General features: G+C 32.4%; 1 protein-coding gene across 3 annotated transcripts in view; it reads left to right on the top strand.

Moving 5' to 3' along the window:
* The window catches only part of LOC114338901 (uncharacterized), a 158,975-nt gene that overhangs the window by 96,248 nt on the left and 37,358 nt on the right, over positions 1 to 25,369 (top strand). Inside the window, exon 1 of one of the 3 annotated variants that reach the window (XM_050647961.1) lies at positions 22,595 to 22,755. The exons of the other annotated variants lie outside the window; for them this stretch is intronic. Within the exon in view, the coding sequence (XP_050503918.1) occupies positions 22,753 to 22,755 (3 nt within the window). The 5' untranslated portion in view covers positions 22,595 to 22,752. Of the gene's footprint in view, positions 1 to 22,594; positions 22,756 to 25,369 lie in introns of those variants that run through there. 3 annotated transcript variants of the gene reach the window in all.

Below are 25,369 nucleotides of genomic sequence, written 5' to 3'. Positions count from 1 at the left end.
AAACCAGACATAACTGCCAAGTGCCAGAGGAGCAAAGATTGTTCTCGCATTTGCAGATAACGTAGATCTAGTAGCACAGACAACACTGGAAGTTAAGGATATAGTTATAAGTCACTCACTTAAAATAATAATACTAATAAGACTTTTAAACATGAATTATTGTAAAATACAAGAGATATAATGTAGGAGATTGTGACTAAACAATATGCCTTGTCATCTCAATTTCACTTGCTGTCCAAAAAACAAGATTCGAGACTTAACTCTCATTTTTTAGTTCTGCATAAATTCTGCTAACTGGAAGTGGGTCAAAACGTTACCTTTCATGATTCGATTCTTTTAGCTTGTTCCTTATCACTCTGCCAATTCTTTTTCAAATTATTATTTGATTTTTCGTGGTGCTCTCCGATATTTTGGTTTAGTTTCTCTTTTTCACTTCGATGTCAAGCACAACCAACTTATGTTGTAAGGAGTATTACTAATTACTACCTTGTAGTGCTTTAGTTAACGCACATTTTTGTTATTATTAAATTATCTACCTAAGAGTGATGTTGTCCAATTTTGTAAAAGCTAAGTTAACTCATCGCTGTGAAAGAATATGTTAACAATTGTCATATCTAATACTGTTGCTAATTCCATCATCTCCAGCATCGTTTCTAGTTCCAAAGCCTTTAAAATCATCATAATATAGATGGCATTTAAAGTCACCTCCTATTATGGCTCTCCTCTTTGATAAAATAAATCTAACTATACAGGGTGTCCCGAAAAGATTGGTCATAAATTATACCACAGATTCTGGGGTCAAAAATAGGTTGATTAAACCTTACTTACCTATATACAATAGTGCACACAAAAAAAGTTACAGCCCTTTGAATTTACAAAATGAAAATAGATTTTTTTTAATATATCGAAAACTCTCAGAGATTTTTTATTGAAAATGGACATGTGGCATTTTTATGGCAGCAACATCTTAAAAAAAAATTAAAGTGAAATTTGTGCACCCCATGAAAATTTTATGGGGGTTTTGTTCCCTTAAACCCCCCCAAACTTTTATGTGCGTTCCAATTTAATTATTAGTGTAGCACCATTAGTTAAACACACTATTTTTAAAACATTTTTGCCTCTTAGTACTTTTTCGATAAGCCAGTGTTTATCAAGATATTTTGAATATTTGTCGAATCCACCACATATTTGTTACATGGTTAAGTACGATTATACAGCGTGTCTACTTAAGTTGGAAACATATGGGAAACTTTTTTCTTATTCATTTTACGAAAAAAAGTTATTCTTTATAAAAAGTTCTGCATGCTCTAAAACCTAAGATTCAATCATCAGATATCAAATTTTGTCAATATTATACGAGGTATGTCAAAAAATATGAACTTCGTTCAAGAGTAATGTACCTTTATTTCTCTCAATATCGAAAATTCTTATTATGAAAAAGTGTTTGGAAATAAAAACTAAGATCAAATATGCAATTACATGCTTCTAATTGGAAAAAAATATTTTCCAAATTTATTGATACTAACTTCGTTTTTTTTATTACACATACGATAACTCTTTTATTATTACTTTTACGAAAAAAAGGTATTCTTTATAAAAAGCTCTGTATGTCCTAAGACCGAAGATGCAACCATCAGATATCACATTTTATTAATTTTATACGAGGTATGCCAAAAAATATGAATTTCACTCAAGAGTAAAGTACCTTTATTTTTCACAATATTGAAAACGGTTATTAAAAAAGTTGTTTAGAATTAAAAACTATCTTTCAATATGCAATTACATCCTTCTAATTGAAATATTGTGAAATATAAAGGTACTATAATCTTGAGAGAATTTCATATTTTTTGACACACCTGGTATAAAATTAATAAAAGTTGATATATCTTGGTTGTATCTTAGATTTTAGACCATGCAAAACTTTTTATGAAGAATAACTTTTTATTTCGCAAAATGAATAATAAACGAGTTATCATATTTGTAATAATTAAAAACGATGTTGGGTATCCATAAATTTGAGAATTTTTTTTTTCTATTAGAAGCATGTAATTGCATATTTCATCTTAGTTTTTAATTCCCAACAACTTTTTATTATAAGAATTTATGATATTGAGAGAAATAAAGGTACTTTACCCTTGACCGAGATTCATATTTTTTTACATACCTCGTATAATATTGAGAAAATTTGATATCTGATGATTGAATCATAGGTTTTGGGGCATGCAGAACTTTTTATAAAGAATAACTTTTTTTCGTAAAATTAATAATAAAAAAGTTTCCCATATGTTTCCAACTTAAGTAGACACGCTGTATATAGAGACCTGTTAATAATCTGAAAATGTATTTATAATTTACATTTTTAGGTATATTTTGAAAAATAAGCTACATCTCGATAAAAGGTGACTTATGAAAAAAAGACTAAGCGGCAAAAGTTTTAAAAACACTGTGTTTAACTAATGGTACCACAATAATAGTTTAATTGGAACGTACACAAACATTTGGGGGGTTTAAAGGAACAAAACCCCCATAAAATTTTTACGTAAATATATTGAAAAAGAAGCCGTATCTCGATAAAAACTGACTTATCGAAAAAATACTAGGGTGCAAAAAAGTTTTAAAAACGTTGTGTTTAACTAATGGTACCACAATAATAAATTAATTGGAACGTACACAAAAGTTTGGGGGGGGGGGGGTTTAAGGGAACAAAATCCCCATCAATTTTTTATGGGGTGGACAAATTTCACTATAATTTTGTTTTAAGATCTTCCTGCCATAAGAATGTTACATATCCATTTTCAATAAAAAATCTTTAATAGTTTTCGATATATTAAAAAAAATGGATTTTCATTTTGTAACTTCAAGGGGCTGTAACTTTTTTTATGAGCACATTTGTATCAAGGTAAGTTAGGTTCAGTCGAACTATTTTTGACCCCAGAATGTGTGGCATAATTTATGACCAATCTTTTCGGGACACCCTGTATATCTAAGTGTTACTCTTCCATACCTGTCACAATTTATATCCTTCACCTAGTTTCTTCGCCCTTTGTCTTTTCAAGCTCATCTCTTGAATATAATAACTCAGTACTCTCCTTATTTTAAGCGTATGCCATAACTACCTGAAATAACGAACTGAGAAGTCCCAGATCCGCAAATCTAAAACCTCTTGTGGAACCAATTGCTGGATACATCCTTAATTTCTGCCTTTTACAATTTGTAAGGCAAGCAGACGACGAATAAAGGGGACGAAAGGGAATCTACAGTATGCAGTCACATTCCGTCCATTCGTCTAGGAAAAATTCCAACGAAAGTTGGTTCCGTGTACTCAAAATATGAGAAAATAAAAGACAGCGTTTGCTTCATTTCGGCTCAGAGAGGATCAATATGTGAATGTAATATATGAAATAGTGTCTAATTGGTACGGAATAGAGACTTTGAATGTAATTAAGATAAATTCAAATCTTCATTCGGTTCCTATTAGTCCTGTCGCCAGGGGGGGTACAACGGCCTTCTTAATTCAGATGGACTTACCCAAGTTTTTTTATGTATTTTGGCCCGTAGAATACGAATTTTTTGGGTAACAGTTGATCCGGATGTCGATAAGATTGTTATAAACAAAGAAGTTGAGGAATTACATGACAGCGATTTCTCGCAAAACAAAACATTTTTTTGTATTTTTTGGGTCATTCTAACCAAAAAATGTTCCTACAAGTTTTTTCGTAGGATGCATAGTTTTCGAGATAAACGCGGCTGAACTTTCAAAAAATCGAAAAATTACAATTTTTGAACCCGAATAACCTTTGAATAAAAAATAAAATAGCAATTCTGCTTACCAGCTTTAAAAGTTTGAGTCAAATTATATCTGTTTTGAATATTTGCATTGCTACAAATTTATTTTTTGATTGTTAAAAAAAGCTATAAACACATAGTGTTTCCCGTGCCTAATACATGCGTTTTAATGCATGCTACGTAGAAATAGCCCCGCTTGCACTCTTATCTCCTCTACCTACTCGTTTGATTTTAAATGAGAAATCATTGAAAACATCACTCAAGCACTAGGTGTTTATAGCTTTGTTTTAACAATAAAATAATAAATTTTTAGCAATACAAATAATTAAAACCGATATAATTTGACTTGAACTTTCAAATGCGGTAAGCAGAATTGCTATTTTATTTTTTAATCAAAAGTTATTCGGGTTCAAAAATTGCAATTTTTCGATTTTTTGAAAGTTCAACCCCGTTTATCTCGAAAACTATGCATCCTACGAAAAAAATTGTAGGAACATTTTTTGGTTAGAATGGCCCAAAAAATACAAAAAAAGTTTTGTTTTGCAAGAAATCGCTGTTATGTGATTCCTCAACTTCTTGGTTTATAACAATCTTATCGACATCCGGATCAACTGTTACCGAAAAAATTCGTGTTCTACAAGTCAAAATATATAAAAAAAACTTAGGTAAGTCCATCTAAATACAGGAGGCCGTTGTACCCCCCCTGGCGACAGGACTATATCCTACTGTAATGTATCGTTCACATTGCACGGTTCACTCCCATTCGACTCACCTCTATTTCTAACTACCTACAACAATAATAATATGACGGAAAGAAACAGTTGAGAATAATATACAAGAACATGAATATGATAAATATCTGTGTCAAATCGTGACAATAAACTGAACTACATTTTTGTAATTGGTTATCCATTTCGATAAATGTCGCTTCGAGAGTGAAATCTGAAAAATATTTTTTTCTTAGTGGGATGATTTTGTTGTTGCGTCGACAGTCGACATAGAGAAATTTGGAAAAAAATCACAGATTTAAATAATATATTGTTCTAAATATATTCACATACATTTTACTACAGAAGATTGTTAGAAGGTTAAAGAAATATATTTGTCATATATGTATAATTTCTTTCTGTACGAAGAATGGCAAAAGTATTTTATGAAGTAAAGTAAATAACAAGAAAACACGTCTTTCATACACAAAACTGTAGACATTTATTTCTACATAATTCACACTTCCAGCAAAGATTACAACTTTAAATTATATTTTTAAGATCCTACTTTGTACCGGGTGTCCCAATAAGAATGGCTCTCGGCCATATCTCAGGAACCGTTTATAGTAGAGCTTTGAAATAAAAAATTTTATAACAAAAGTTGCCTCAGGAAAAGCCTGGAAATTATTTTCATAATTGTGGGACCACCGCTAGAGGGCGTAATTGAATATCAAAAATTAAAAAATCTAAATTTTACAAAATTTTCCTAATGAAGGGGCACTGGAAATCCGATCGTCGTATTCTTCATTTGATTTGACAAGTTTAGGTCTACCTTTGGAAATAAGAGGTGGGGGTGAGTGGGAACCTTGTTATGAAAAAATGGCTATAAGTCCGGTACTGCTAAATCGAATTTTGCTTACTTGGTCTTGTTAAAAACAGCTCTTTTTCGTCAATGTAAATGTCTTATTTTTGAAATAGCCTAATAAGTAACATGTAAGCTAGGAGGCGTTATCTAATTATTTTCAGAAATCTAGTTTTCTTTGGAAAATATTAAATACAAGTATGCCTTGTTAATCCTGTATTACAAAATTAGACAAAAATAGCAACAGAATAGCGAAAACCGCATGTTAATACCTTTTTTCTATCTCGAGATATCTTACAAAACGTGTAAATTTAAAAACATAACTGTTACTGTCACCGGTAAACGAAATTAATTAAAAGTAGTGTGCTATGGAAACAACAAAGAAACATTTTCCAGCTGTCAACGTATATTAGGTCTTTTCAACGCTTCTCATTTGTTTCGAGCCTCGTTCATATCTCGTATATTAATATTATACACGGATTATACGGCATATGACAGAGGCTCGAAACAAATGAGAAGCGTTGAAAAGCCCTATTACAAAGAAATAAAAACAACTATTTAGTGTTGACATAAACGTTCAAATTTTTGCCCATCATTTTCGTTGCAAACATTTACTCTTTCAAGAGTAGATTGAACAGCAGTCTCAATTTCTGCTTTCGATATGCTTTGAATGGCGTTTAGTATTCTCTGGATAATGTATCCTAGAGTAGTGTATAATGGGCAACAATTTGAATATTTAGGTCGTCACTAAGTAGTTCTTTTTGTTCTGTGTTATATTTAATTTTAATAGTATTGTCTCTCTTTATATTGTTGTTTTAATTAATTATATTTTTATACGTTGACATCTGGAAAATGTTATTTTGTTTTTTTCCACAGCACACTACTTTTCATTAACTTAGCTTACCGGTGATAGTAACAGTTATGTATAAAATTTACACGTTTCTCGAGATATCTTGAGATAGAAAAAAGGTATCGACATGCGGTTTTCGCTATACTATTGCTAATTTAATCTAATTTTATAAAGTATGATTAAAAATGCATACTTGTATTTAATATTTTCCAAAGAAAACTAGATTTCTGAAAAAAATTAAATAACGCCTCCCAGCTGGCTTATTACTTATTAGGATGGTTCAAAATTATCACGCTTACATTGAAGAAAAAGATCTGTCTTCAACAAGACCCAGTTTTCAAAATTTGATTTAGCAGAACCGGACTTACAGCCATTTTTTCATAACAAGGTTCCCACTCACCCCCACCTCTTATTTGCAAAGGTAGAGTTAAACTTGTTAAATTAAATATGCGCAGAATTTGATGAAGAATACAATCATCGGATTTCCAGTGCCCCTTCATTAGGAAAATTTTGTAAAATTTTGATTTTTTTATTTTTGATATTCAATTACGCCCTCTAGCGGTGGACCCACAATTATGAAAATAATTTCCAGGCTTTTCCTGAGGCAACTTTTGTTATAAAAATTTTTATTTCAAAGCTCTACTATAAACGGTTCCTGAGATATGGCCGAGAGCCATTCTTATTGGGACACCCGGTACAAAGCATTTTAAGTGACAGATTTTTTCTAGCCTTCAATTTGGCAAACTTGTTTACTACATCAGAAAAATCTGTGCTTAGGGTTAAGTCTTTTTCACAACACAGTAACATGATACAATTTAACTTGCTGTCTGAAAGAGCAGATCTCTTAACATTCTTCAGACGATTCAAAGCGGAAAATCCTCTCTCTGCAGAGCAGTTGGTGACAGGTAAGGTCAGAAAAATTCTAACAGCTACTCCAAGATTTGGGAAAGTACTCTTTAATTCATTTTTTATTATGTATTCATACACGTCATGGATTCCACTAAATTCTTCCTGTTTTATATGAATATAAATATATTTTTGAAAATCTTGTGTCAGATATTTTTTAGTGGGTAATTTGTTTCTCTAATTTATCTGTATTATCTCTTTTATTTTGCGCCCCCAAAAATTTGGCGCCCTGGGCAACTGCCCAGTCTGCCCATTTATAGCTCGGGGCCTGACAATCACACCAAATATAATAATGACGTCATATAAACTCGTCACTAATTCTAGCCAATGAAATACTCGCTGTAATAGTTAAAAAAAATCTGATTATTTTCTATATATTTTTTCAAATTTAGGATATGGCAACAATGGGATAATTACGTGCATTCCTTATTGTTTGACTTTTCCTATAGTAAAATTTTATATCCGCAAAAAGTATCATAATAATAAAAAACTGTAAAAGCAACTCTAGTAAAACTATTGTTTTTACAGAAACCGTAAATAATTGCAAGATATTTCCGACAATAAAACATTTTTAATTGTTTTAAACCATATTTTGTCATTGTTAAAAAGCCACTAATGACAAGGTCAAACAAAGTCGAGGTGCATTCGATACCTTTACAGATCTGAGTAATATTTAAATTCGGATCGTAAAACAACATTGAACATAACCTTAAACATATTCAAATTAATTTCATTATAATCGGAATTCTTGTAAGTAATATTCAGTGTTAGTGTTAACAACCTTAGTGGTATTGCTTTGTTTTCATTTCTAGGTCAAGGTCTGGATCAGTTTATTATAGAAATATTTTCTTAGAGATAACGTTTATAATGTAGCCGCCATATATCTGGCCATTAGTAAACAATGTAGCAAATATCAGCAGTAATTAAGGCCTTTATCTCTATCCCATGCATCAAATGTGGTAAAAATGTATCTTGATGAGACATGTTATGATTGCTGAGGACTGTGAGGATAGATGTGATAAATGCATTTTAACCTTCCGATGGCCAATCTTTTTTTGCTACACGTATGACCAACGGGTGTCAAAAATGACCCCAAGTCAAAAATGACAATTGACGAAAAAATTAAGTTGATTTAAGAAATAAAATAAGTCCAACCCCCATTTCAATACAAAATCTCCTACATAATATTAATGACCAAACCTTAAGAGGAAACAGTAGCGATCAACAGGTAGCGAAAACGCGTTCCAAGATTGCGGCTGTAATTTTGAATATTTTTTCGAGATATTTGGCATAAGTATTCGTAATATAATAAAGAATGGCGGCACAGAGCCCAATTTGAAAAATATATTAATATGTGGAAATTACTCTGTAATTAAATACAATATTAAAAAAACGAGCCTGTACCGCCATTAAGAAGAACAAAAAAATACACTTTCTTCAAATAAACTTTTTTATCCGATGCCTAGATTTTGTGTCATTTTGGAACTACTAATGAAATAAAAAATTTTAGTACAGTGGAACCCCGATAAGTCGGCCTCCGATAACCCGGAAGTCCGGCTAACCCGGACCGATTTTCATCAGATAAACATTTTGATTTTCAATATTTTGTATTTTGAGAACGACCCGATTTGGGCGTCGAAACGTTAATAAAATTATTTTTCAATTAAATTGTGACTTATTTTCCGTCAAAATAGTTAATTATCAGACAAACCTTTCAACAATAAAAATGTATGTAATATAATATTTGAGAGATGTGTATGTGTGTAATTTGAACTATACGATAGTCGATAGTAAAAATGACTCATAGCACACGCCGCAGAAACAACAGGCACCTGTCTGTAGTACCTATTCCTTTTTATTTCAAACTGTCTTAGCATTGTTTAGGAAAGACTATTTAAAAAATTCTTTTATAAACAATGGTCTTTAGTTTTCACTGTTCTTAAATAACATTACATTGTTGTGACTGTATTGTGTGTCTTGTATTGTTCGCTTCCGTTTGCTTACGTTTGTGTTTGGTGTTTTTTTTTTTTCAGTAATATTGATGTGTAGGTACTGTGCATATTTATAAATATATTTCATGTTATTTCAATTCTAACAGAGTTTATCTGTAAGTATACCGTATTTTATTAATTTTTACCATATTCTCCGGCTATCTCGGATTTTCGATAACCCGGATCGGCCGCGGTCCCGATTAATCCGAGTTATCGAGGTTCCACTGTAGTTCCAAAATGACACAAAATCTAGGCATCGGATAAAAAAGTTTATTTGAAGAAAGTGTATTTTTTTGTTCTTCTTAATGGCGGTACAGGCTCGTTTTTTAATATTGTATTTAATTACAGAGTAATTTCCACATATTAATATATTTTTCAAATTGGGCTCTGTGCCGCCATTCTTTATTATATTACGAATACTTATGCCAAATATCTCGAAAAAATATTCAAAATTACAGCCGCAATCTTGGAACGCGTTTTCGCTACCTGTTGATCGCTACTGTTTCCTCTTAAGAAAGATCAATCAATTTTTAACAATATTTCAAATTAAAATATAAAATAAAAATAGTTATTTGAAAATCATATCACAATGAATTTAAAGAAGGGAATATGGAAAAATCCAGACCCTTTGAAAAGAGGATTCCCTTCCAGTTAGTCTAAATACGAGGACTGGCCAAGTACCTAAGAGGTGGAGGCCATGAAACTACAAGAAGAAGAAATAAAATAATGTATTCGTAATTTTATTGTTAGTGTTGTATCAATAAATGATAAATAAACATTAGTAAAACATATTTTCATTACAACTGAACAAAAACAGTAATCATCATTCTGACATTAAAACTAAAGAAATTTTAAAATATTAGTACACTAATTTACGTCGCCACAAGTTTAACAAACAATATTTTTTCAATATTGGAATGTTTTTTACAAATAATTCCACATAATAGGCGGTAATTACTTATAGTGCAGTCACTGAAGATTTTCACCTCCGATTTCGTTGAACCTTCATCGATTTTCATGAAAACTTGTGAGTAGTTACAGGATACCACAAAGAACAAAGTTGACATGATATCAACTTACCTTGGGGCGGATGCCACCCCTTTTAGGTGGTGAAAATTATTTTATTAAAAATAATACCATAGATCGATAGAGGGATAAATTCTAAGCAAAATTTGTTATATAAAGTTATTAACATAAATCAGTACTTTTTGAGTTATTAAAGATCAAAAATTTTATTTTTTCGTAAAAAATGCATGTTTTAAAGCTGTTTCTCAGGGTCCGGACAAATAATCCCGGACAAAAAATCCCCACAAATTATCCATGGACAAAAAATCCCCGGACAAATAATCCCCACAAAAAATCCACGGACAAATAATCCCCACAAATTTTTTTGGACAAAATAATAATATCCCCACAAAAAATCACGGATAAAAAATCCCCAAGAAATATTTGCTGTGGAATAGTTCTCTAAAAGTTTTCCTGAAATTTTAACAAAGTTAGAATTCCAATTCCATGCTGAAAACTTTAAATTATACATGACAAAAAAGGGTGAGTTTTTTCAAAAATCGTGAAAGATATGGGGAATGAGCTAAGGCCTCGTTTTCACGACAGGCGCTTAACGCGCATTTTGATAACGCGCGATTACAACTATGTACATACATTTTACTGAAGACCGTTCACATGCTAACGCGCGTTTTAGGTCATTAAGACGCGCGTTGGCATTTGGCATGTGAACGTAAAGTAAAATGTATGTAGTTGTAATCGCGCGTTATCAAAATGCGCGTTAAGCGCCTGCCATGAAAACGGGGCCTTAGCTCATTCCCCATATTTTCCACGATTTTTGAGAAAACTCAACTCTTTTTTTGTCATAACATAATTTAAAGTTTTCAGCATGAAATTGGAATTCGACATTTGTTAAAACTTTTGGAGAACTATTCGACAACAAATTTCTTGGGGATTTTTTGTCCGGAATTTTTTGTGGGGATATTTTGTCCAAAAAAATTTGTGGGGATTATTTGTCCGTGATTTTTTGTGGGGATTTTTTTTCCAGGGATAATTTGTGGGAATTTTTTGTCAGGGATTATTTGTCCTAGCTTCGTTTCTCGAGTATATCTCAAAAACTACTTACAAAAAAGTTATAATTGTCAAAATTGAAGACAATAATTAATTGAGTACACTCCTCACTTAAAGAACTAAACTAAGGTTAATTCAAAGTGAGTTGTGGGTAATTGAATGTATATTTTTTTCGACGAGTACTCAAATCCAAGTATTCAAGCTTAAATAACGGGAAAACGATGCATTTTATAAAATTTACCTTCTAAACACTTGTCAAACTACTTCGGAATACCTATCAAATGAGCTCCAGAAGAAGTTAATAGCATCAAAATGAAGCAAGTTATGATGAAAATAAAAGAACCCTTTCGAATTTTTTAGGAAAAAGTGAAAAATGAAACATAATATGTCATTTCCACAAAAATTAAAATTTATAGTAATCCTTACAAGAATTTCTTTATATTAGCATAAGTAATTATTTCAACAATTTTGACCGGTTTAGAATAGACATTTTAAAAAAATATATAATTTAAAAAAATCAGAATTTTTAAATCACATTCTTTTGAAAATAACTCCAAAAATTCTCAATATACGTAAAAAATTATATATAACCAAATTTTAGTTTTTTCTTTATCCAATATTTTACCTCTTTTACTATTTTTGTAGGGTAAAAAATAATTGAGATAGAAACCTTTACAGCTTAAATTTTGCTGCGAGAACAATGTAACCGGGGCCATTTAACCTTTTATTTTAAAAAAAGTGAGGGGTTTAAAAAATTAAGTTCAACGTGGTTTAATAGCTCTTGGAATTAGCTTTCAAACGGTTTTTAGGTGAACCTGATATCGTGAAAATTAACGGAGTTATTAAAAAAAAACAATAACATTTTTTGGAAAAATTTTTAAAAGATTAATTTTGAAAAATTTTTGGAGCATAATTTTTTATGCTATCGAGTCGTTCGAGTGCTCATTTGATAGATATTTCTAAGTACTTTTACAAATGTTAAATAAGTTTATGGTATAAAATGCATCATTTTCCCGTTATTTAAGCTTGAATACTTAGATTTGGGTACTCGTCGAAAAAAAAATATACATTCAATTACCTGTAACCCACTGTCAGTTAACATTAAAAGGTGTTTCTAGTAAGGAGGATATTTCATTTTTTATTAGCTTCAGTTTTGGAAATAATAACTTTTTTTTTAATAATAACGTAATACTTGAACGCTCCCTTTGCTGTCTTAGCGAACCGTGAGTAAACGTGGACCGCGTTCTGAGTGTCAAAATTAAACATGATAGCGATAGAATCGAGAATAATTCGAGTAATAAACGTGAGATTGTTCAAGCTATGGATGTGCGAGAGTAACGAGAAATTGTGAATTGAGACTGTTTGACACTCCAGACTACATTGTGAATTGTACTAATGCGACCGACTAGCCCTCAGACTGAGTGGCAACAAACCTGACTAACTGAGCAGCATAAGAAATCGGCTTCTTAGGATTTTTACAACGAGGGGGAAATGAATTAACTTTTGTGCGTGTCCAATTTAAATTTTAGAGTAAATAAATCTTTTAAGGCGTTCTGGTACCACAAAGACCTTTTAGTAGTTTGGGGAACATAAAAATGCAATAGTGAACTCAACTTGAGCTTCTAATCCTAGCTATTATATTGATCTACATATGGTGAGTTTAGGCTATAAATTGTTTATGGAGGCTCAAAACGCGTGAGAAAGAATAAATAGCTCAGAGTCTAAAGGTTTCCAAGTCAAAAGTTTTGCGACAATCAACGGAAATACATACGAAGAACTCCAATGGATTAGTAATGTAATGACTTTTCTCATATTCGAGTTTTAGATGCCTGTATGAAAGAGTGTCACGAAAAAGGCGTTCATTTTGCTAATTTCTCTGGTCTATGATCGATTTCAGCTGTCTTTGCTATTTCTTCAACTAAACCAGTTCCGCTTTATGTATGTAAATATACATATATTAATTGAACATAAAGTAATGAATAGCAAATACAATCTTGAAGAGTAATAACAACATGAATTTATTCTCGTAAAGATTAGAAAACGTTCCGGTGACAAGTTTAACCATGTCAAACGTTGACATATCTCTATGAATATGATTATCCGGAAGATTTAACAGCGACAGTGGGTACCGTTATTCTAGTATCAAATCCGGTAAAGCAGCTACGACCTGCAACATCTTAAGAGGTACATCTGTAACTTTCTCCATTTTTCTCTAATCCGTAGATGCGTATTTAATGCAAAATGCAGCACTTCAATACAAAGAGACGAAAATCAATCGTTTACGAAGACATAGGCGTATCCAACATGTCTTACTTTTTTTAATAATAATAGTTTTAAATATTTAATAGTACTATATCGTCGACAAAACGCAGATGATCGAACATTTCCTCATCTATTTTTATTCTATTTTCGCACTATAGCAATTTAGAGGCGCATTCGAGGACCGTTATAAATAATTTTGGTAAGAGAGTGTCGCTCTGTCTCACACCTCACTTGATATATGTATTTTTCTGGTGGTATTTTGTAGTTTTACACGCATTGTGGCATTCTGGTATAATGTTTGTACTAACTTTGTATTGTAAAGCGGTAGTCTATTCTACTGTTGTTCAGAGGAGTTATAATGCTGTCTACTTCCACGGTGTCGAAGGCTTTGTGAAAGGCTTCGAAGATAAGTACCAGTGATCTGTTATATTCTACCGACTTTTCTATTAAGGTTTTTACTGCTTGTAGGCGATGGTTTGTTCCGAATTTTGAGAGGAAGGCAGCTTGTTCGCGGGGCTGGTAGAAATCCTACTTTTTTTCTAATCTTGTCTTAACTATTCGGGTAAACATTTTATATGGGCCATTCCACGAACATACGCCTGTTTTGGATTACTTCGACAACGAATATTTTACTGTGCAACATAAGAAGTACGAAAGTAAATGGCTCTAACAATTGTTCCAATAAACAGCAATATAATTTGCAATTTACTTTCGTTGACAGGTATGACAATACCACAAGGCACACGAGTATGTGTACTCTAATACAGAGTATGGCATTATAGCCCAGTAAATGAACGGGAAATACGGCGATACCGTGTAATTTTCAGGGGCAACTTCGAATTGCATGAAAATTTGGATTTAGGTTCTACTTACCCTCCACTTCAAAGTTGAAATTGTGCCGTTGGTTGCTTTTACTTGGGGGGTGACAGTCACCCCTTCTCGGGGGTGAAAAAACAGACGTTCAAGATAAGACCGGAAATTGATAAATTGACTGATCTTAAGCAACTTTTGTTCTATAAAGTTTTTTACCTAAGTGAAAATGTTGATTTTTCGACAAAAGAACTACGTTTTCAGACGGTTTTTCGCAAAGAACTCAAAAAGTAAATATTTTATCGAAAAAAATATCCTTAGCAAAAGTGTAGCTTATAAAAAACCCAAAAAAATGGAGTATCATTAAAGTCTATCAATCAAATAAAAACAAAGTTGTAGCTCATGAAAAATACGTTCCTATTCGTCTAATTCCAAATCGAATATTTCAAGGTGAAATCACCTAAAAATTTCGGGAAAAACCCATTTAAACTTTTTTAAAGTGTTTATAAAAAGCTTTGTTTGAATTGTTAACAAAAGTGTTAGCATTAAAAATAAGCGAGTTGCGCTCAAAATAAAGTTGGCCCTCTTTTTGAGGGAATCATGAAAATCTCTCCGTGTTTAGCTCCCCAAATGAAATTAATCGCTACCGCTTTACAAACAATTTACTTACCTACCTATTTTTTATATGATCTGTCAGTCTCACCGGTTTAAAGTGTTTATTTTTGAAAGGGTTATAATTGAGAAAGCTTGAATGGGTCACTAATCACGAGTGTATGCAAATTTTGAACAGCCATATCTTAACCAATTTTTGTCTTACGGAGAAACAAAATGAAAGTAACATATTTATAATAGCAAAACCTACATTTTTTTACTCTTCGAGATTTTTCTTATCACTAATACTTTTTAAGTTATGTTGAAAAAATGAAATTTTTCAAAAATTTTTAATTTTTTTTTTTTTACTATAAAACCAAATGTTTTCAAAAATAAGAACTTCAAACCAATCAAACTTACAGACTGTCACCCCCCAAGTAAACAATACACACACAGTTAAAATAGATGGTAAAGCCAAACGATTAATTTCATTTAGGGTGTAAATAGGGGGAGGTTTTCACGATTTTTTTTACAAAAAAAGGGGTCAACTTTTTTTTTCAGTGTAACTCATTTATTTTTGATACTGTAAACTTTTGTAAAAAACAAATAATAAGCTTTTTTTCGATACTTTAAAAATATTAATAAGGTTTTCCCGAAAAATTCTTCTTTCTTCGGTGATTTCGCGTTGAATTATTCGATTTGGAATTAGACGAATAAGAACGTATTTTTCATGAGCTACAACTTTGCTTCTACTCAATTTGTAGACTTTACTGGTACACCATTTTCTTCGTTTTTTTATAGGCTACACTTTTGCTAAAAATATTTTTTTCGATAAAATATTTACTTTTTGAGTTATTTGGGAAAAACGGTCTGAAAGCGTAGTTTTTTTGTCGAAAATCAACATTTTAAATCGCGAATAACTCGAAAAGTATTGACTTACGTAAAAAACTTTACAGAACAAAAGGTGCTTAAAATAAGTCAATTTATCCATTTCCGGCCTTATTTTAAAGACCCGTTTTTCACCCCCCGAGAAGGCGTAAATGTAACCCCCCAAGTAAAATCAACCAACGGCACAAATTCAACTTTGAAGTGGAGGGTAAGTAGAACCTAGATCCAAATTCTCATGCAACTCGGAGTTGCCCCTGGAAATTACACTCCAAAACGGTCATTTATTGGGCTATTAGTAAAATAAGAAAATCTACGGTTTCGTTTTGATTTAAATCTGTCTCCCTCCATCCTCCGATAGTACCATTTCTAGGTACACCTGTTGTCAAAGGAGGCTCTGAGGAAGACAAATTTACACCAACACGACCGCAGTTTCTCGATATAAATTAAAACTAAAATAAAAATTTTATTTTTAATTCAGTTGCAATGCGAAGGCAAAACAATCTTACTTTTCAATTAGAATACGGAGCGCAGTCCAGTCCCTTGAATTGCAATTTTCGGCTCTTATTGGAGTTCTTTCCGATGGGGCTCCAATAAGAGCCGAAAATTGCAATTCAAGGGACTGGACTGCGCTCCGTATTCTAATTGAAAAGTAAGATTGTTTTGCCTTCGCATTGCAACTGAATTAAAAATAAAATTTTTATTTTATTTTTATATTGGTCTTTACTCCTTCGAGTAACTAGGTCCATTTTCTGTTGGAATTTACCAGCTGAACAGACGGGGTCGTGAATTGTAAGTTTTTTAAATTCCCTTTTGTCTTCTTCGCTTCAGCATCCATTTGGCTTGCAAATTTTAGAAGCCTTGGAGGTGTTACCAAGGAAATGGACCAATAAGTTTTCGATTTAAAAATCTTTTAGTAATATTTTAATATTTTCTAAATATTAGTAATAATGCTATTAGGATCGAAAACTTCATCTTTTTAATTAAAACTATTTATATCGCGGTATGGTTAGAACGCCCTCTAACGGGGAATAAGTGAAATGAATTTTGACTTGATTCAAGTAAAATAAAAAATAAAAAATTATTATTATATTTTCTACGCCACTGTTTTGCAGTGGATCTTCGGAAAAGTAGGTAGGTCACGACTGGAGGCTCTTTGTGGTTCGACTCTTGTGTCACACTTAAAAGAAAAGGAAACGTGATATTCTTCCTTTATATTATTTTTTGTGGCGGCTACTTATGAATCAACTAACGAATCTCACTCTTGTCTTGTGGTCATGTAGGAAAAAGTAGAGTAGCAGATCGAATCGATCAAGTTTTAATAACAATTTTTTTAAGATGTTAAGATTTCGATTTCGATTGTTATAGTCATTAAATATTTACGTGGCATATAAATAAAATATAATGTGTTTACAGATATTGTATTGTATTAAGGAAATATGTAAAGAGGTAGAAGATTTGCAAAGGAATCATAAAGATAGGTTAAAGAAGTCGCTGCAATATGGAAACCCAAACATTTATCTATTGTAACAAACAAGAAAAACCAAATAGAATTAGACCCTGAAAAATAGAAAGAAATATGGGAACAATATCTTAAAGATTTGTTTGGTGATCAGAGAACAGAAGAGCCCCCACGCAACAGAGAATGACTTAATTCATCAAGCCCAGAACAGAGAGAAATTTATCATATTGATCGCCAACCTTAATATAGGCCTGGATCCCGCGTACTAAAAAGAATTGATTAATAGCAAGCTGAAAATTTGTTAATAGCTTAACGGTGTCTAGTCGGACAAACTTTGATGTATGGGAACACTGGAACACTGGACCACTCATTAAAAACAGTAAGACTGGTGTGGGAGGAAGTCCCAACTGGAAGGAGACCACGCGAACGCCCTCGACTCAGGTGGCGAGATAATATAGCAGGAGACCTAAGCGCGATGGGGGTGGTGAATTGGATGGAGATTGCTCAAGACAAAAAACAGTGGAGGCATGTTGTTGAGTCGGCTAAAACCCACGAAGGGTTGTAACGCCACGGAGTAAGTAAGTAAGTAACACTGGAACACAGGAAGTTTTAATTGAGAAACAGTTTAAAAATTTGGAACGTCAGATTACAAAAACGTCCCATGTATTTTGTCGGACAGAACATCCAATTGATTTGTTATCCTTTCATTAAACTCTCATGCAAAAATCAGACTGCTGTAGGGCTTTTCATTCACAGTCATTTGTTTCGAGCTTCTGTCATGTGTCACATAATATTAATACAGTCAAACCTGCCATATCCGGATCAATGTGGCGACAGACTGATCCGTATATGAAAAAATCCGGATATAAACACCACTACTGCTTTTATAGTCTCTGAAACGTTTTCTCCTTCATAAATTCTAGTAATCAACGCCGTCAATAACTTTCGTCGATAGACACGTTTTATAGATTCTATAGTACATTATTTCGCCATCTTCTAGTTCTTCTTTTAGTGCGTTGTCCATCAGCAACAGCAGGACTGCCTTTCTCGGTAGATTTCGGTAGATCCGGATATGGCAGGTTGTACTGTATATCTACGTCATACGTTATTGGTATTGCCAATGATACAAACCAAAGACGTATGACGTAGATATATTAATATTATGTGGCACATGACAGAAGCTCGAAACAAATGACAATCGATGAAAAGCCCTATTACTAACCAACATGATTCCTGTCATTTGACATATTCTTCGTGTTCCACTCATCAGAATGCCCAGTTGGTGATAAACACCAGTCTGATTTCTGCATGATTTTGCACTGAGAGTTTAATGAAATCGTAACAAACCAGTTGGAAGTTCTGTCCGACAAAATACATGGAACGTTTTCGTAGTCTGACGTTCCAATTTTTTAACCTATTCCACAATTAAAACTTCCCCTATTCCAGTGTTCCCATACATCAAAGTTTGTCCGACTAGACACCGCACTGTTAAGCTATTAACAAATTTTCAGCTTGCTATTAATCAACTTTTTTTTGGTACGCGGGATCCAGGTCTAATAGAGAAGGCACTTAGAAGGAGGAAGGAAATATGCTACTAATGTTCACCAATAGAGAATTTAAATATACTGCTTAATAAACAGATCGATAAACAGAAGCAATACAGATAGAAGATAAGTCACTAGATGTAGCGGGAACAGAGCGCCTCACGCTGGCCTGCATTTTCCGGGGTAGGATTTCATTTTCGCCTTCTACTTCGGATTTTGGACTCCCACCTCATAAGCACTTAAAGAGAACCCCTATAGAGCATCAGAGTGCTATCGAGGAAAGGGGATAGATTGGAGCATTGGGGCGGGGTGGAGTGATTCCTGCTTACAGGAGTGAATCCTCCTCTCCCAATGAATTTTATTACAGGAATATCATTCTAGAAGGGTTTAATTGCTAGCTTTCTTGTTTCTTCTTCTTAGATTAGGCGAGACTCGTTAGTCTCTGGCACTTGGTCATAAGGCCTTTGTACCATACCTTGTTGTTTTTTTTCGTAATCTCGTAATAAGTTCTGTGGCCTCAACGAAGGCTAACAGTTTTTTAATTGGTAGTTTTAGGTGCTCTTCTAGTTTAAACCTCAGTTGACCAATGAACTTACATCACTTAGTACATTGCAATGACATAGTATGTGTAGGGCAGTCTCTTCTCTTCCATTTCCCACTTTCTGCACCATGGTTCATTCACCATTTCAGTAACCGTTTCAATCTCTCATTTATTGAGGTTCATCAAATTGTTCGAGAGTTTTTTATCAATGTTCATGATTATTTTTTTAGTTCGAGAGTATTTTTATCAATATTCTTGATTATTTTCAACGAAAACATTTCGTTTATAAATTCGCAAAAGTGTTATTGCGTTGCCGCTCCTGCAATACTCAGAGCAAATTTATCGATGGATTCTCATGTAGTTTTTCCTTCTGAATCCAAATCTGAAAACGGCATTTCGATATTTCTAACCGTCTTCGAGATAATCGACTTCAAAATCTAAAATGTGACGTCACAATCGTTTTATTTTATGCCGACACACTACACGTCCAGCTAAAGTCGTTGCTATTAAGTAAGTTGGTTTTTGAATCTCAATTTGTTAAGCAAAGCATAGGTTATTTACATTTGAGTTTGACACTTCGTGAATGTCAAACTAAATTTTAAATTAAGTATTAATAAAACATCAGTGACATTTGATAGTGAATTTAATTATTATATAAAATAAATAAGATGTTCAAAAATACAATTTGAGTATATTTATTTATACTTAATACATTACTTTTCATAATAGCAATTTTCCATATTATGAATTAAAATACTTAAATAAACAAAGTTTTCGTTATGATAATGCTCGCAATTTCAGCTTGTTTAGTTTGGATTTGCTCTTGAGTGGCTCTCCATTTCCTTTGATCCATTTCTGAACCTCGTTTTTGTAGCATCTTTAATGATGCCACAGGAAGGTTCTGGGCCTTCCAAAGTTTCTCTCGACCCTTGTTTTACCAACATATCTGGTCGATCATTCCCATGCATCCCTTCATATCCCGGCACCCATATTAAAGACACTTTATTCTCTTTTGCCAGGTTGTCGAGGAGATCTTTGCAGTGTCTTAATAGTTTGATTTCGTGAGTGGGTTCTTTATTATCAGAATAGCCCCCTTAGCTTTAGGGTCCCCAATTATGATTTCATCAATGCAGGCCACTAAACCAAAAACTTCAACCTAAAACACAGTTGTATGTTGACCTAGGCTGTAACACTTATTATAGTTACATGTTCGCCCAAAGACTCCTAATCCAGTACCATGGACAGTTTAAAATCCACCAGTGAACCATATGAACCATATTAAGCCCCTATTAATATTTGGGACTTTTTGTTCTCTAGATGGTATAATTGTGTTAATCTTCTGAGTGAAGATTAGTTCTGGTGTCATCATATCTGAGTTCATCATAAAGATGCATTCCTCAAGGATAATCCCAGTAGTGTTTGTGTGGCTATTCAATATATAATTCGGCCTCCAAATATTATTTTCTTTTAGTCTTAGGATGGTTATAAAGGCTACCGCCGAAATATATAATTCCAGCGGAGGGAGACCTTTAATAGCCTCTAATGAAGCCTTTCCTGTACTATTCATAGAGGTTGACAAGACAAGAATTCTTATCTTGACAACAACTTCTTGTCTGGTCTTAAGAAAAAATCAAGAAATTTAAAAAAATCTTGTCTTGACGTTTTCTTGTCATCTTATATCTTGTCTTGGCTCAAGAAATTTCAAGATCTTGAAATTTTTTGATTACTCGGTCGGGTGATTCCACAGCGACCTTTTTATTTCGTTGCGTGCTAACACGGCCTCCACTGCCACTGGCACTGGGGGAGTCCCTGATCTGCATTTGTTTCCTGACGAACCCAAAATTGATGTGTAGTTGCATGCATACAATAAGCATTTTGTATGTTTCGCACATATTCTAAACTTAGCTGTCCAGGATTTCATAAAAATTGCTGAGCCAAATCGACACAGTTTAAACATCGAAAAGGATTTTGATTATTTGGAGGATGAGATCGAAGTAGAAAATGCTATAAATGCTACTTCTTTACAGCTCTCCTGTAAGTAAACTTAAATACCTTGTAAAAAAATCAAAAACTCAGGCATAAATTGTAAGATGACTATGCCAGAACTAGATGTGCCTACAAGATGGCATTGAACTTTCGAGATGCTAACATGGGGCTTAAGTGTAAAGAATGCTTAAAACCATATTTTGTGACAACAACCAAAATCTAAATAATTGGAAAATGTTAGATAAAGAATGGTTCTGATCAGTAAATTTCGTCAGTATCTGAGAAGGTTTAAAACACTTTCTTCAATTCTCGGAAGGGACAAATATTGCACACTCTCATTGGTGGTAATTGGAGTCAATTTACTTTTGGACAAACTGAAAATATGGGCTCATGAACTTAATAATAGAATTGATAGAGACGCTACCGATGAGCAATTAATTTACTGTATGCAATCTGCGAGAGATAAAATACTGAAACACTATAACAAAACTAATTAATTGGATATACTTATTGTTGTTATTTTGAATCTTCGCCATAAAGTAGAGGCATTTTCCTCTTCATCTTGGGAACAGCTTATATAGTCAGAGGCAGTACAAAAATTTAAACAAATATTTAAAGCTAACTACTTTAATATTAAATATATAAATTCGGATAAATTCCGATTTAAAAATGTACTAAATTTGTTATTTAAAATAAAATCTAGTTTTTCTTATTAGGTAGTCAAGATTTCTTGTTTTCTTAAAAAGATATCTTGGTATTGAAATAAAATTTCTTGTCTTTTCTTGAAACCTAAAATTACTTCTTTTCTTGATCTTGTCTTGATTTCAAGACAAGATCTTGAAATTTTCAAGAAGTTGGCGATCCCTAACTATTCAAGGCTCATGTTATATTTAGAAGCGCTTGTCTTTGCTTTCTTGCTTAATAAACATACTAGAATAAGCAGCTGCGCTATTTCGTGTTAAAATCAGTTACAAAAAACCATCTTCTTTCCTTGTCATCTTCGCAACGGAGGTAGGCAATTATCCAGGCAATTCTGATTTTAGATGCGGCTGCTCTGAATAGATGGAATGACAGCCAATATGACAGACGTATTCAACAATATTGTCACAAATAACTGCAAAATTCGGAAATCTCTATTGAAAATGTCTATTTCTCTGTAGATTGTAATTGCTTCCACAGACCAATCACTTTTAACATCCAAAACAGTATAAGTATTGTTCCACTCGCCCCTATCATCTTAACACTTTCAGGAAAGTTAAATAAAGAAATTAATTATTAACAACATTCATTTATGGTGTTGTTTATTATTATTCATCGTGTTTTTATCAGTGTGTGAGATTCGCTTATAGCGTGTGGTATTGTTTGTTTATGTGAGGTTGAAAGTATTAAGTGCAATAATTTGTATGCTTTGGAACATAATCCTTTATAAATATATTATTATCACCTGGGATTATGCTGTGACGAGAAATGTTTACAAGGAGTTTTATTAAGCCAGTATGGTAAGTTTTATGATCGATTGAGGTAATGAATATTTCCGTTAGTGTTTATTTCCTCTACTGGAAACCTGTGGTGTTTGGATTATTACAAAATAGATTACTAAAAATGTTTGTTATACAGGGTGTCCCGAAAAGATTGGTCATAAATTATACCACACATTCTGGGGTCAAAAATAGTTAAGTTGAACCTAACTTACCTTAGTACAAATGTGCTCATAAAAAAAGTTACAGCCCTTTGAAGTTACAAAATGAAAATCGATTTTTTTCAATATATCGAAAACTATTAGAGATTTTTTATTGAAAATGGACATGTATCATTCTTATGGCAGGAACATCTTAAAACAAAATTATAGTAAAATTTGTCTACTCCATAAAATTTTATGGGGGTTTTGTTCCCTTAAATCCCCCCAAACTTTTGTGTACCTTCCAATAAATTCATTATTGTGGTACCATTAGTTAAACACAACGTTTTTAAAACTTTTTTCCTCTTAGTATTTTTTCGATTAGCTAGTTTTTATCGAGATGCGGCTTCTTTTTTAATATATTTACATAAAAAATTTATGGGGGTTTTGTTCCTTTAAACCCTCCAAATGTTTGTGTACGTTCCAATTAAACTATTATTGCGGTACCATTAGTTAAACACGGTGTTTTAAAACTTTTTTGCCTCTTAGTCTTTTTTTGATGTCACCTTTTATCGAGTTGTGGCTTCTTTTTCAAAATATACCTAAAAATGTAAGTTATAAATAAATTTTCAGATTATTAACAGGTGTCTATAAATCATACTTACCATATACAAATATGTGGTGTATTTGACAAATATTCAAAATATCTCGATAAACACTGGCTTATCAAAAAAGTACTAAGAGGCAAAAAAGTTTTAAAAACAGTGTGTTTAACTAATGGTGTCGCAATAATAAATTAATTGGAACGTACACAAAAGTTTGGGGGGTTTAAAAAAACAAAACCTCCATAAAATTTTTATAGGGTGCACAAATTTCACTTTAATTTTTTTTTAAGATTTTGCTGCCATGAAAATGCCACATGTCCATTTTCAATAAAAAATCTCTAAAAAGAGTATTCGATATATGAAAAATATCGATTTTCATTTTGTAACTCAAAGGGCTGTAACTTTTTTGTGTGCACTATTGTATATAGGTGAGTGAGGTTCAATCAACCTATTTTTGACCCTAGAATCTGTGGTATAATTTATGACCAATTTTTTCGGGAGACCCTGTATATGTATTATTGCAGTTTTTATATTTGAATGTTGCCAAAATCAATCTAATATAAATTATTTTTCGACTACTGTCTTGCTGGTGTTTACTCAGTGATCAGTGTCCAGTCTTATGGTATACTTTACATGAACATGATCAATGATCATATCTCAAACTTTTCATACAGGGCTGGCGACTAGAAAGGCAATATTCATTGGATTTTGTGAAAATGCGAAAACAGGTTTATTACTTATCCCAAAAAGGACATTTGTAACGATAGTACAGCTTTTTGTTTCTCAGCCATTTTCATTTGTAAACAATTTAGTGTCATAAACGGCTTTTTTCCTTTTTTTCTCAAATCAATGGAAAACAGTTAAACTTATGGTTTTTTAGTATAAACATCTTCGAGAGCATGGAAAAAGCTTTAAATTGGCTTACTACAAAGTTTGATATTCTCATTTAATGTTTACATAATTGCGAAAAAAGGTCAAAATTGCAAAAAAATTAATTTGCAATAACTATTGTAAAAATTAGTGTACAGCTTTGAAATTTTTGTCAATGAGAGTTCTTTGGTGCTTAAAATGTGATAAAAATTTCAAAGCGATTCATTCAATTGTTTAAATTTTATTCAAATTGTTTATTTCAGAGAGCTTTTGTTTTTTTCAATAACATAAGTCGAAAAAATGTTGTTAGAACCATTCTACAGGTGTCAAATGAAAGATCATGAGCAAAACTTTCAAATTGGTTTAAAAAAAGTAAATAAAAAATGTATTTATTAGTAATAAATAAGTATGCAAAAGTATCGTCAATTTTTTCAAAAATTATAATCTAATTGAGGTTTTTCTAATTAAAAAAGTATATGATAAAAATAAAATGGGTATTTACTTACATCTTAAAATAATTATACAAATTACTGAAAATTCATTTAAAAAGCGTATTTCCAGTATATTTCCCCATGATATAAAAGATATTCATAGAATTGCAGCGACGTAATTTTGGTTTCTAAAAAATATATATCTTTTATATTTAATAATAAGTTCATATAAACAACACACATATTTTTACCGCAAATGATAAGAAATTCGTGAATTTTTTTTTCTTATATTAGACGGTAATCTAAATTATTAAGGTTTAAATAATGACGTGCTCATTTAATCTTTTTCTTCTTCAGTCTGTTTGCATCCACTCCTGTACAAAAGCCTCCCCATGAGTTCTCCATTCTTCTCTATTTTGCGCTATTTGTTTCCAGTTCCTTCCCATTTTTGCTTTGATGTCGCCTAGCCATTGTTTTTTGGTCTTCCTCTCGGAATGGGACGTTTCATCGTAGGCCAGGGTAATAAGACAAAAATATATACCCTGTTCGTGACACTTCAGCAGCCAGGGCACTGAAGCGTTTTTTCGAC

This window comes from Diabrotica virgifera, chromosome 4, assembly GCF_917563875.1.
Source record: "Diabrotica virgifera virgifera chromosome 4, PGI_DIABVI_V3a".
NCBI classification, from domain to species: Eukaryota; Metazoa; Arthropoda; class Insecta; order Coleoptera; family Chrysomelidae; genus Diabrotica; species Diabrotica virgifera.
Note: the sequence above shows the minus strand (reverse complement) of the source record. Positions and strands in the feature narration are given on the sequence as shown.